This window comes from Myxocyprinus asiaticus, chromosome 2, assembly GCF_019703515.2.
Source record: "Myxocyprinus asiaticus isolate MX2 ecotype Aquarium Trade chromosome 2, UBuf_Myxa_2, whole genome shotgun sequence".
Lineage (NCBI taxonomy): Eukaryota > Metazoa > Chordata > Actinopteri > Cypriniformes > Catostomidae > Myxocyprinus > Myxocyprinus asiaticus.
Window position 1 is genome coordinate 58,373,262 of NC_059345.1, and position 13,620 is coordinate 58,386,881.

At 46.9% G+C, this 13,620-nt stretch overlaps 1 protein-coding gene across 1 annotated transcript in view; it reads right to left on the reverse strand.

Annotated features, from left to right (window-relative positions):
- Window positions 1–719: 719 nt before the first annotated feature.
- LOC127455683 (collagen alpha-1(XXV) chain-like) overlaps window positions 720–13,620 on the reverse strand; it is a 179,267-nt gene continuing 166,366 nt past the window's right edge. Inside the window, exon 4 of the mRNA XM_051723734.1 lies at window positions 720–787. Within this exon, the coding sequence (XP_051579694.1) occupies window positions 741–787 (47 nt within the window). The 3' untranslated portion in view covers window positions 720–740. The remainder of the gene's footprint in view (window positions 788–13,620) is intronic.

Genomic DNA, 13,620 nt, shown 5'->3' on the forward strand with positions numbered 1-13,620 from the left:
GGACTTTGGAAGGAAAAAGCATCCGGCAATCAATTATTGTGCTGCAGAGCAAATTCTGTTTTCTGAAGAGATCTTTTGATATAGAATATAAATGTGCAGTCTATAACGTAGGTGGATTTCCCCCAAAAGTTCTACAGTATATGCATACAACATTGCACAAATATATCTTTAAAATCCTTTTCTGAGCACTTGTGGACCACAGTGACCCCAGTAACATAATTGCCTTTGGCTGTCAGAGCCCTACACCAGCATCTGTTTGGTCAGCAGAGATTTTCAATTAATGTGAGGTAGAGAGTTCCTGTGATCACTCGGCACATAATGAAGTGAGACTCTCTTTTTAATGCAATGTCTGGCAACCTCAATAGGGCATTATAGGAATCCATGGGCCCATTTAGATGGGAATAATGTTCTCCTTTAAGGAGAAAATATTATTTTAATCATACTATAAGATTACATTGGGCATCTGAAAGTTTTATATGGCAACCACAAAAGCCATGGCATTAGAGTAGATTTACCGGATTAACCATTGCATCTGTGCATAGTAAAATGATTAGGATCACTACAGCAGGGCCAACGACCACTGATAATAATACAGTTAGAATAGTAACTGAAGAAGGAGCAAATTTCAAGAAAAATAGATGGAAAAACCTGCGTGATTTCACCTCCTTTCAAATAGATGAGACGTTTTCTATGTGATACAAGACACACAAGACACTCTACCTGCAATGATGTTGAATTAGTCATGCAAACTGCATACAGCTTGTTGCCATGGTACTTACAGGAGGTCCTGAGGAGAAAAACAGAAAAGAGAGAAAAGGAGTCATAATTTTTTTTCAAATTTGTTACAGGTGAGATCATTTGCACATTCATGAGAGACACACCGAACATGTTTTGCATCCATCTGCACTGTTTTTCCAACTGTTTTTCAGTGTAAACATGTGTTAGACAGACGTCTACTGGTGTCTTAGTGATTTTTAGTATCTTGCATATGAATGCCACGTTTTTAAGAAGCCGTGGCAATAGAGCGCAATACTGCCAATCTACTTTCTTGGTTCTTGGTTTGCCATTCATTTTTTCCCATAGGGGTTTAAAAAATATATATTAAAGAGTTCTAAGCCATGAACCAAACCAAAAAGCTACAACCTTTGATTTAAAGCAACAACAAAAAAATAAATAAATAAATAAATAAATAAATAAAATAAAATAAATTGAAAACCGGACAAAAAGACAAAGTTACAAGCAGGACTTGACATTAACTTTTTGGCTCATCGACCACCGTGGCTAGTGGTTATACAAAGTCATTAGCCAGTCATCATTTTCACCACCCAAAATCCCCCATCCCACAAAAAAATAATAAAGGTAAAGTGTAGACTGTAACTGCATGCATTTGTGTACATTTGACTATTTCAATGAGAATTATATTTAGCAGTACACAGGCCTAATTATTTAAATCTCTTGGAATATCTGAAGGCAAACATGGCCAGTTAGAACAGGAGTAGTGTACAACAGGAGGACAACTTTCTTAATAATTTGCTCATAATTCATGAAAGTCCAGACTATAAACCAGTTCATTCTAAATTGCACTTGTCCTTAAGTTCCCCATTGTTCTTTTATTGTTTAAAGGTGACATTTGTAATATTAAGGCCATAACCACAAGTAAACCAATGGGTGCCTCTACATTACCATGGTTAAGTCACTATAGATAGTCTTTCTAAAAAAAAAAAAAAAAAATCTATAGTATTTGTTATAAATAAAACTAAACACAGTAATTAAAAAACCTTATCTACAACTTTCACAGTTGTAACAAAAGTCTAACAGATTCACATTAATAGATTTATTTTTAATCTATACCAGTTAGATACTAGTTCCCTATATGTCACTCACTCGATGTTGTGTCGATGTAGTGACACTAGGGATCACTCTTGGGAGCCCGAGACACCTCTGGTCTTTGATAAAAAGCCAATGAAAATTGGCGAGTGGTATTTGCATACCACTCCCCCGGACATATGGGTATAAAAGAAGCTGGTATGCAACCACTCATTCAGATTTTCTCTTCGGAGCTGAACGGTCGATGTTTACTGAGCTGACTGTTCATTCACCTCTGCTGGATCTGACGGTGCATGTCAGTGGCTTCTCCCTCCTCTGCACTGGTGCACTGCAGAGAACACCCCTGGGTGCTTCGGCAGAAAAAAGAGAGTATATTTTTCTAAAAGAGTATATTTTTCTAAAAGAGCGGCACACACGGAACGTCTTTTTAAAGACACATCTTTTTAAAGATGTCTTTCTGTTTGTGTGTTATTCCTGGTTGCGGTCATTTCCTCTCAACTTCGGACGGTCACGATCGCTGTCTTTCGTGTCTGGGCGCGACCCACGCAGAGACAGTGTTTGTGGATGGATCATGTACTCACTGCGAGAACATGACCATGGCAACGTTTCAGTAGTTACAGCTCCCCGTCTCGGTCCTTCTACCTACGGGTATGAGGCCAGCGCGGCTAGCACTGGGGGCGATTTGGGGACCCCAATGGGACCACCACTGCCGAGTATCCCCCCATGGACCTCCCCTTCCACAGCACGCTCATCTGCCCCGATCGGGCTTCCGGATGAGTCTGCCGGATCATCTCACGGTGAGTTCGACCTCTTGTTTGGAGCCCGCGAAGCTGATGAGCTCTCGAGCACAGCATCAGAGAGCGGGCTCGTCCAGTCGGACGCAGAAGCCTCAGCTGGGCTCCACCCCTCGGGGACGATTGCCCAGTCACAGGCTGATGCGTAAATGACAGTCATGCTTTCCCAGGCGGCCGTGAGCGTCGGGCTAGAGTGGAACCCTCCGCTCTCCCCTGAACCCTCGTGGCTCGATGATTGGTTCCTGGGCTCGCGACGCCGCTCAAAGCAGCCACACCCCGCTACAGTCCCTTTCTTTCCGGAAGTGCACAAGGAGCTGACAAAATCTTGGGAGGCATCTTTTACTGCCTGGTCCCGATCTTTCAGCTCCTCCGCCCTGACTACCCTTGATGGCGGGGCGGCCAGAGGCTATTCGGTGATTCCCCTGGTGGATAAGGCGCTCGCGGTGCACCTATGCCCGCAGAGCGCCACCACCTGGCGCAGATGCCCAAAGCTCCCATCCAAGGCCTGTAGGTTCACATTGTCCCTGACAGCTAAAGCCTACAGTGCCGCTGGACAAGCTGCATCCGCCCTGCACGCCATAGCTCTCCTGCATGTCCACCAAGCCAAGGTGCTAAAGGAACTGCACGAGGGTAGTTCTGCCCAAGATTTGATGCAGGAGCTGCGCTCGGCAACTGACCTCGCACTCCGGGTGACGAAGGTCACGGCGCGGTCTCTCGGGTGGGTGATGTCCACCTTAGTGGTCCAGGAGCGCCAACTTTGGCTCAACCTGGTCAAGATCGGTGAGGCCGACAAGGCACAGTTCCTTGCTGCCCCTATCTCCCAGGTTGGCCTATTCGCAGCAGACGGAGGCTATCCGGCACATCCTGCCCCGGCGCAGCTCAAGATCCCGCACCTCACCTGCTCATCGCCAAGGGCGTCCCCCTGCGTCCGCCCCTTCGGCCCGGCCCCGGTGTGTAAACCACCGCAGGAATCGGATGCCACCTCTCTCATGGGCGGCCGCCAAGAACCCACGGAAGGCTTCGAAGCGCCCCTGAGACGGGCGACCCAGCGACGACGAAACCCACCTTGGAGCTGGTAAACAGACCACTCAATCCCCCGGTGGAGGGCCGGGAGGAGAATCTTTTGTTGCTTTTTCATTTAAATTCGTCACATGCCCAAGTGGCTGCGGTACCCAAACAATCAGCAAAAGAGCGGTTTCCTTGTTCCCTGGGTCACATAACCGGTGTGCACGGCCATCATCACGACCACTATCCACCTTTTTATCCTTGCAGGGTTGGCGCTCCAGCGGCGGTCTCCCCGCCCCTGCGCGCCCAGCTGTGGCACAAATCCGCCCCCAGTGTGACCGTCTCCACGGGTTGCGAGGACAGGCCTCTTTCTCCCCTGACCCAGGCTGTTCCGGGGGTGGTCACAAGGAGCCAGGTAAGTGCTTCGATGTCCCTGGACTCAGCACGGCCACAACATGGTGTGGCACCTCGTGCTCCACCCCGCCGTGAGGCCCCACCTGCCAGTACGTCCGATGAGATTGTCCCTTTGGTCCCCCTCACGCGGAGCTTGGATGCGTGGCTTGCGCTTTCCAATCCGTCGCGATGGTTGATCCGGACTGTCCGACTCGGCTACGCAATTCAGTTCGCCAGGCATCCGTCCAGGTTCAGCGGTATCCACTTCACCTCGGTGAAGGACGAAAATGCTGCTACCTTGCACGCGGAGATCGCTACCCTCCTATGGAAGGATGCGATAGAACCTGTCCCTTCGGCCAAGATGAAGAAGGGGTTTTACAGCCCGTATTTCATTGTACCAAAAAAAGGCGGTGGGTTGCGGCCAATCTTGGACCTGCGAGTACTGAACCGGGCTTTACACAGACTCCCGTTCAAGATGCTGACGCAAAAATGAAATCTGGTGAGCATCCGGCATCAAGATTGGTTCACGGCGGTAGACCTGAAGGACACGTACTTCCACATCTTGATTCTGCCTCGACACAGACCCTTTCTGCAGTTTGCATTCGAGGGTCGGGCGTATCAGTACAAGGTCCTCCCTTTCGGTCTGTCCTTGTCCCCTCGCGTCTTCATGAAGGACGCAGTGGCAGCTCTTGCCCTGTTAAGGGAGGTGGGCATTCGCATTCTCAACTATCTCAATGATTGGCTAATCCTAGCTCACTCTCGGGATATGTTGTGTGCACACAGGGACCTGATGCTTTCGCACCTCAGCCGACTAGGGCTTCGGGTCAACTGGGAAAAGAGCAAGCTCCTTCTAGTTCACAGCATCTCTTTTCTCGGTTTGGAGTTGGACTCAGTCTCGTTGACAGCGTGCCTCACGAACGAGCGCGCACAGTCAGTGCTGACCTGTTTGAAGGCTTTCAAACAGAAAACAGTGGTTCCACTGAAACACTTTCAGAGGCTCCTGGGGCATATGGCATCCTCAGCGGTGGCCACTCCGCTCGCGTTGATGCATATGAGACCGATTCAGCACTGGTTTCAGACTCGAGTCCCGAGATGGGCATGGTGCCGCGGGACACATCGCGTGGTCATCACGCCGATCTGTCACCACCTCTTCAGCCCTTGGACCAACCTCGCATTTCTACAGGCAAGCGTTCCCCTAGAGCAGGTCTCCAGGTGCATTGTGGTCATGACAGATGCCTCCAAGATGGGCTGGGGCGCTGTTTGCAACGGGCACACAGCCACCGGCTTATGGATGGGCCTGCGGCTGCATTGGCACATCAACTGCCTCGAGTTGCTGGCAATTCTGCTCGCCCTGCGAAGGTTCCGGCCATTGATCCAGGGCAAGCATGTGTTAGTTCGGACAGACAACACGGCAAAGGTAGCATATGTCAACCATCAAGGCGGTCTGCTCTCCCATTGTATGTCACAACTCGCCCGCCGTCTCCTCCTCTGGAGTCAGCAGCACCTCAATTCGCTGCGAACCACTCACATCCCGGGTGACCTCAACACTGCAGCGGACGCGCTGTCATGGCAGGTTACCCTCAGGGGAGAGTGGAGACTCCACCCTCAGGTGATCCAGCTGATTTGGAGTCGATTCGGACAGGCACAGGTAGACCTGTTAGCCTCCCAAGAATCCTCCCACTGCCCGCTCTGGTACGCCCTGACCGAGGCACCTCTCGGTATAGATGCGCTGGCACACAGCTGGCCCCCTGGACTGCGCATATATGCGCAGGAATATTTCCCCCAGTAAGCCTACTTGCACAGACCCTGTGCAAGGTCAGGGAGAATGAGGAGCAGGTCATCCTGGTAGCACCCTACTGGCCCACCCAGACGTGGTTCTCAGACCTCACGCTCCTCGCGACAGCCCCTCCCTGGAGAATTCCCCTGAGGAAGGACGTTCGTTCTCAGGGACGGGGCACCATCTGGCACCCTCGACCAGACCTCTGGAATCTCCATGTCTGGCCCCTGGATGGGATGCAGAAGACCTAAGCGGTCTACCACACGTGGTGGTAGACACGATCACTCAGGCTAGGGCCCCATCTACGAGGTGCCTGTATGCCTTTAAGTGGCATCTGTTCGCTAAGTGGTGTTCTTCCCGATGGGAAGACACCCAGAGATGTGCAGTCGGATCGGTGCTTTCCTTCCCGCAGGAGAGGTTGGAAGGGTGGCTGTCCCCTTCCACCTTGGAGGTGTATGTAGTCGCTATTCACATGTCATGTGAATGACACTCATAACAGTGTTGGTGGAGGTTACGTGTCGGCCTGGTGCGCTGGCTACGAGGCACAAAGTGGTCTTCCCATCACACACCGCCAGTTCAAGTAACACAGTCCAGTCAGTTGCGGCATTTTGTATAGGGACCCCTAGAGTCACTACATCGACACAACGTTGAGTGAGTGACAGATGGGGAACGTCCTGGTTACTTGCGTAACCTCCATTCCCTGATTGAGGGAACGAGACGTTGTGTCCCTCAGCATAAAACCTGAATGAGTGTCCGAGGGATTGGTATGCAAATACTACTCGCCAATTTTCATTAGCCTTTTATCAAAGACCAGAGGTGTCTCGGGCTCCCAAGAGTGACCCCTAGTGTCACTACATTGACACAACGTCTCGTTCCCTCCATCAGGGAACGGAGGTTACGCAAGTAACCAGGACGTTAGTGTTACTGCAGTAAAAAAAAAAAAAAAAAACTTCCTTCATAAAGTGCTTTAAAGATCAACATTTTCTGTAGAATTCAAATAGGTCACATACATTTTGTGGTCTCCATTGCAATATCAAGTGAAGCCCTGTTGAACTATCTTATCTCTGGAGTGGACTGGTGTGTGTGATGTGGTGGTTCCTGAAACCATGATTCATTTGCCTCGCACAGATGCACGTGTAACATATGAGAGGCATATTTAGAGCTTATAAATCGCTGAACGTGATTTAAATACAATTCAATTTGCTTCGCCTGTGGCCCGACATTCACAGGATATTCAATGCAGGAAAAACCCTGAAAAAGTCACCTGTCAAAGTGGCTAGTAAGAGTGATAGAATTACTCGCCACTGCCATGATCCACCTGCATTTGGCGGGTTGGCGGCAGAGCATGTGAGCGGTGTGGAGCAAGTTGTTACTCAGCTCAAATGTTTGCTCATGTGGGATCGCTCAACTCCAATGCTCAAGTTCAAATGTGGAGCGGCATGAAATTAGACAATTTATTTGTCAACATTCTTGGTTTTTTGGGTGTTTTCTGTTTTGTTTTTTGCATTAGGTACAAAAATATCTATTGGCATACAACCTAATATTCCATGGCGCAAATAACAACAGCACAAACAATGCCTTGTTGTAGGCTATTTTTTTTTAAATAGCCTTGTTCTCTCCTGTTTGGTTATTTTATATGGGGACGTGGGATAATGTAACAGCCTAAATACCAGAGCTTCTCATTGATTTTAATCCCATACAAATCGTTCATGTCAGTAAGTTTTACAGACTTTTTGCAGGCTGCGCGCTCCTGCGCCAGGAAAGATATTGTAACGTCTTACCTATCAAATGCTCTGTAAAAATAACCCCTTTTATTCTTATTCTGTGCAAACTGACATGTTGGTAAAAAGCCAGTGAATGTGCAATGTCCAGCCTGTGAACCCTTTAAGTCATTGTTTCTAAAGTTCACCAAGTGTCTGAAGTGGATGTTGGTCATTGAGAAGACACAAGAAACTGTAAGTCGTGCTTCAAACTTTATCTAACGCTGGCTGTGGCGTTGGGATTAATCCATGAGAAACAAACAAGCATGATTTCTTTTGATTAGGGAAATTAGAAAAGGACAAAAGTAGTAATTTTGTGATTTGAGCAGAGTGAATGGGAAAATTTGTGTTGAGCACCACGTTTCGCAATATATTTTCCAGAGGGACAGATAAAATTACATTATGTGAAAAGATTGTTTATTTTAATTCAAGAGTGTACTGTAGGATTACTGGCTTGCTAACGTGTCTAGTTCTGTTGTATTTTGCCAGATATTCCAGTCAATTTCTTCTAATTATCTCAGATACATCATATGCACATGTTTAATATTTACTTCATAATTAATCAGCAGAGCTAAATAGCATATATTTTCTGATGGGTTAGTTATGCATGACAGCAGTTTGTAAATGCTGTCAACACTCTCATCTCTGTGATTTATACAGACATTGCTTATCCCTTGTGAATCAGCGGTAAACCTTACAGACGTCTGTGGTAGCCTAATAAAATTATTTTACTTTACTGAAGTATGTCCAGGAGACTAATCTGGTTTTAAACTGCCTCTGCGTTCTCACTACATCTGTTGCTGGAATCAGCCTCTGTCACCATCAGCTTGTGAATTTAAACGCTGCCTCATCTCTGATAATCCACTCTGTTTAAAACTCTAGGACCCAATACAGCCACCAACACCAGATATTTGTCAGTGTAAAAGCACACACATATTAACGTGGCTGCATGAGAAATGTAGCGCATTCTGGTAGGAGCGGAAGGGGGTCTCCTTAGTGGGTCTCCTTGCCCCTGGGTCACCCGTCTCAGGGGCGCTTTGAAGCCTTCCTCGGCTGGCCGTGAGACGGGCGGTGTCTGCTTCCTGCGCTGGGCTCTACGCCAGGGCCGGGCCATGGGGGCGGGCTGCAGTGGAGCCGGTGTCGTTGCTTCTGCAGGAGGATGCCCTTGGCGATGAGCAGACGGGGTGCGGGGTCTTGCGCCACACCGGGGCAGGATGTGACGTATGGCCTCCGTCAGCTGCTTCACCGCCGAGAACTGCTGGGCAAAGTCCTCGATGGTGTCGCCAAATAGGCCAACCTGGGAGATGGGGGCGTCAAGGAACCATGCCTTGTCGGCCTCTCGCATCTCAACCAAGTTGAGCCAAAGGTGGCGCTCCTGGACCACGAGGGTGGACATCGTCGGCCCGAGAGACCGCGCCATGACCTTCGTCGCCCGGAGAGCAAGGTCAGTCGCCGAGCACAGTTCCTGCATCAATCCCAGGTCAGAACTACCCTCGTGCATTTCTTTTAGTGCCTTGGCCTGGTGTACTTGCAGGAGAGCCATGGCATGCAGGGCGGAGGCGTCTTGTTCAGCAGCACCGTAGGCCTTAGCCATCAGGACGATGTAAATCTACAAGCCCTGGACGGGAGTTTCGGGCACCAGGTGGCGGCGCTCTGCAGACATAAGTGCACCGCGAGCTTTTTAAATCTTCTGCCGAAGCGCCCAGGGGCGTTCTCTGCAAACCACAGATGCAAAGGGGGAGAAGCCGCTGAAATGCGACGTAAGATCCAGCAGAGAGAGGTGAATGAACTCGGCGGGTGAATTCAGCTCAATGAATAGAACCGCTCGGCTCCGAAGAGAAAATCTGAATGAGTGGCTGCATACCAGCTCCTTTTATACCCGTATGTCCGGGGGAATGCAAATTCCACTCGCCAATTCTCATTGGCCTTTTAAAAAAGATCAGAGGTGTTTGGGGCTCCCAAGAGTGACCCCTAGTGTCACTACATTGACACAACGTTGAGTGAGTGACAGATAGGGAACAAACTGATACTTAATACATCTAAAACTAAGAGTACCAATTCAAGCACTCAAATAAATATTTAACATAATATGGTAATTTAATTTCTACATCTGCCAGTCTTGGGATTTTGTTAGTCGATGAAAACATACAGTAGATCAGCACTTTGATTAAGAACATGACTGATTGATCTAATGATAACTTTTTGCCTTAAGATTTTAGAGGTTTGGGTTTCTAATTTACCCAAATATAACATTTAATTTTAATAAACCAAGATCGCATCTGTACGTCAGTGGATGGGTGTTACACTTTAAAAATAAAATGCAATAAAAGATGCGGGGAGATACGAGTAGCGGAAACACAGACACATTTATTGACATTTCTGTATATGAAAAAACAGCAAACTCAGAAGTTCAGACAACGACAACCACAAGCTCCCTGCACTAGCAGAAGGAACCCAGAAAGAAAGTCAATATGCGCCTGAGTGCCCGTGAACGAGATGGATCAGTTCACGAACAACGGTCTCCAATCGCATATCCCAGCCATGGAACACTGTATTTAGGGAGGAAACACACTGCACACCAGTAAGCCCAATCAACAATCAACTCACCTGGTTACCACACACCTGAGAGCGATTAAGAGAGAGGGAGAGAAAAAGAGAACACACACTCTCCATACATACAAACAATACGGCCGAGAAGGCCATCACAGTGGTGGACACGGAAAAGAGCGTAATTTGGGAAAAACAGCCACAACGAACATTTATCATAACATTCAAAATAACACATTCCAGCGCCAGATCGACAGTCAAAACACACACAGATGAAATAGACACTCCTACTCAAGAACTGGAGATTTTTCATCTGGATTATACACATACCTGACGAAAGCTATTTCAAAAAGTGGTGAGGACATGTCTCACCCGTCTTTACCAATAACTGACAGCAATGTATCTAATAATCATTCAGTGAATACTTGAAAACAACTGAGAAATGCATCTTCTTTTTTTCCACACAATTGTCCATGTGGTCATTGTTGTTGAGGAAATAAGCTCATCAACACAAAGTTCATTTTTAGGGTGGCAGCTGCCACCCCGTGCCACCCCTGTGGCCACGCCCCTGCATGATTTCAAGGCAGGTGTAAGGAAGTTGACTCACTGAAGGAGGCGGGAGTCGGTCAAACATCCAAAATAAGACACTTTATTGCCAGCACATTTCAGTGTAACAAAGACATTCAATACCACTGATTTTCAGCAGCATGAACACACTAACATGGTGCTTTTCAGCTCCACATAAACACACAGCTTCATTGGTCTCTCTCTCTCCCGGAGTCTCTCCCCAACTGTTATCTCTCGCTCGTTAAGGCTGCAATCACCCACAGCTAGGCGAGATAATCCCCTGCAGGTGTCCAACCCGGCCTCGCTCCGCACAGTTGCCACTCGGCCTGCCCCACTCTCCACAGCAGGAAATGAAATGAGCACCCGCCACCCGCCAAATGCGGGTATTTCATGCGCAGTTACTGGTAATTTTGCTCATCTATCAGCAAACCTTTAAGACATCTTGGAGTGACATAGGACAAGAATTTCCATTAGACACAAAGACAAGCGCTTGAAGAAACAGCCTTGATTATATTTTAAAGAACAGACGAAGGAGAAGTTGTCAATGCGCATGTCTGATTTGCTGTATGTTCAGAGGTTCAATGGCGCCCTGCCGCTCATGTGTGCAACACAAACATGTGTCTATGAGAATGCTGCAAATTATCTCAGACCATCTCAGAAGGTGCTCTGAGTTTGGTTCGCTTTATTTTCACGGAGCAGTTCGCATTTTGAATGCAACTCTGCAGGTTCACTTTATTTTGACATTGCCTCATTTAAAATATTTGTGGATGTATACATTACCATACAGCAAATGACATGCAACAACATTGAGGCTACAGGTGACTTATCATTTGTGTGACCATAATTCAGTACACCACAGACTTAAAAATAGTGCTTAAACAAGACATTTATTTTCTGCACTACTTTAGCCTCCATTTGTACAGTATGTTGCAAACTTATCTTTGTGATAATAGGATTTTGGTATTTTATGTTCTATTTTATATTATAAAATAACATTATATTAAAATAATATACACTGATGATCCAAAAGATTATGACCACTATGCAAGGACTCTACAAGACTCCAGAAGGTGTCCTGTGGTGTCTGGCACCAAGACATTAGCAGCAGATCTTTCAAGTTCTGTAAGTTGTGAGGTGGAGCCGCTGTGGATCAGACTTGTCGGTCCAGTGCATCCCACAGATGTTCAATGGGATTGAGATCTGGGGAATTTGGAGGCCAGGGCAAAACCTTGAGCTCTTCATCATTTTCCTACAACAATTCCCAAACAATGTGTGCAGTGTGGCAGGACGCATTATCCTGCTGAAAGAGGCCACTACCATCAGGGAATACCATTGCCATGAAGGGATATACCTGGTCTGCAACAATGCTTAGGTAGGTGGCTTGTGTCAAACTGACATTCACATGAATGGCCGGACCCAGGTTTTCCCAGCAGAACATTGTCCAGAGCATCACACACCCTCCCCTGGGTTGTCGTCTTTCCACAGTGCATCCTGGTGCCATCACTTCCCCAGGTAAACGGTGCACTCGTACACTGCCGTCCACTTAATGTAAAAGAAAACGGGACTCAACGGAACAGGTGACCTTCTTCCACTGCTCCAAGGTCCAGTTCCGACACTTGCATGCCCATTGTAGGCACTTTCGATGATTGATAGGGGTCATCATGGGCACTCTGACCGGTCTGCGGCTACGAAGCCCCATACGCAGCAGGGTACAATGCACTGTGTGTTGTGACACATTCCTCCTGTAACCATCATTAAAATGTTCTGTGACTTGTGCCACAGTAGACCTTCTGTCAGATAAGACCATACAGGATAGCCTTCGTTGCCCTAGCATATCAATGAGCCTTGGGCACCCAACACCCTGTCGCCGGTTTGTGGTTTGTCCCTCCTCGGACCACTGTTGGTAGGTACTCACCACTACTGACCAGGAGCACCACACAAGCCTTGCCGTTTCAGATATATATATATATATATATATATATATATATATATATATATATATATATATATATATATATATAAACACTGGTGGCAAAAGGTTTGGAATAATGTACATATTTTGTTGTTTCGGAAGGAAATTGGTACTTTAATTCTCCAAAGTGGCATTCAACTGATCACATAAGAAACAGCACCACCACTATTTGAAAAAAGTCATTTTTGACAGGCCCCATTTCCAGCTGCCATCACTCCAACACCTTATCCTTGAGTAATCATGCTAAATTGCTAATTTGGTACTAGAAAATCACATGATATAAAACACAGTTGAAAGTATGCTATAGACTGGCATGTCTTAAGGTCAATATTAGGTCAAAAATGGCAAATAAGAAACAGCTTTCTCTAGAAACTCATCAGTCAATCATTGTTTTGAGGAATGAAGGCTATACAATACTTGAAATTGCCAAAAAAAAAAAAAAACTGAAGATTTCATACAAAGGTGTATACTACAGTCTTCAAAGACAAAGGACAACTGGCTCTAACAAGGACAGAAAGAGATGTGGAAGGCCCAGATACAACTAAACAAGAGGATAAGTACATCAGAGTGTCTAGTTTGAGAAATAGATGCCTCACATGTCCTCAGCTGAAAGCTTCATTGAATTCTACCCGCTCAACACCAGTTTCATTTACAACAGTAAAGAGAAGACTCAGGGGTGCAGGCCTTATGGGAATAATTGCAAAGAAAAAGCCACTTTTAAAACAGAAAAACAAAAAGAAAAAGTTAGAATTGGCAAAGAAACACAGACATTGGACAACAGATAATTGGAAAAGAGTGTTATGGATCTGGAACCCATTGAGCTTTTGTGGGATCAGCTAGACTGTAACAGAGGTGGGGTCTTGATCTTGTGGTCTTGGTCTCAAGACATCATGAGACCATATAAACGTGGTCTTGGTCTGGGTCTTGGTCTCGGCCTATGGTCTTGATGGTCAAGACCGCTGTGTATTTACAGTGCAC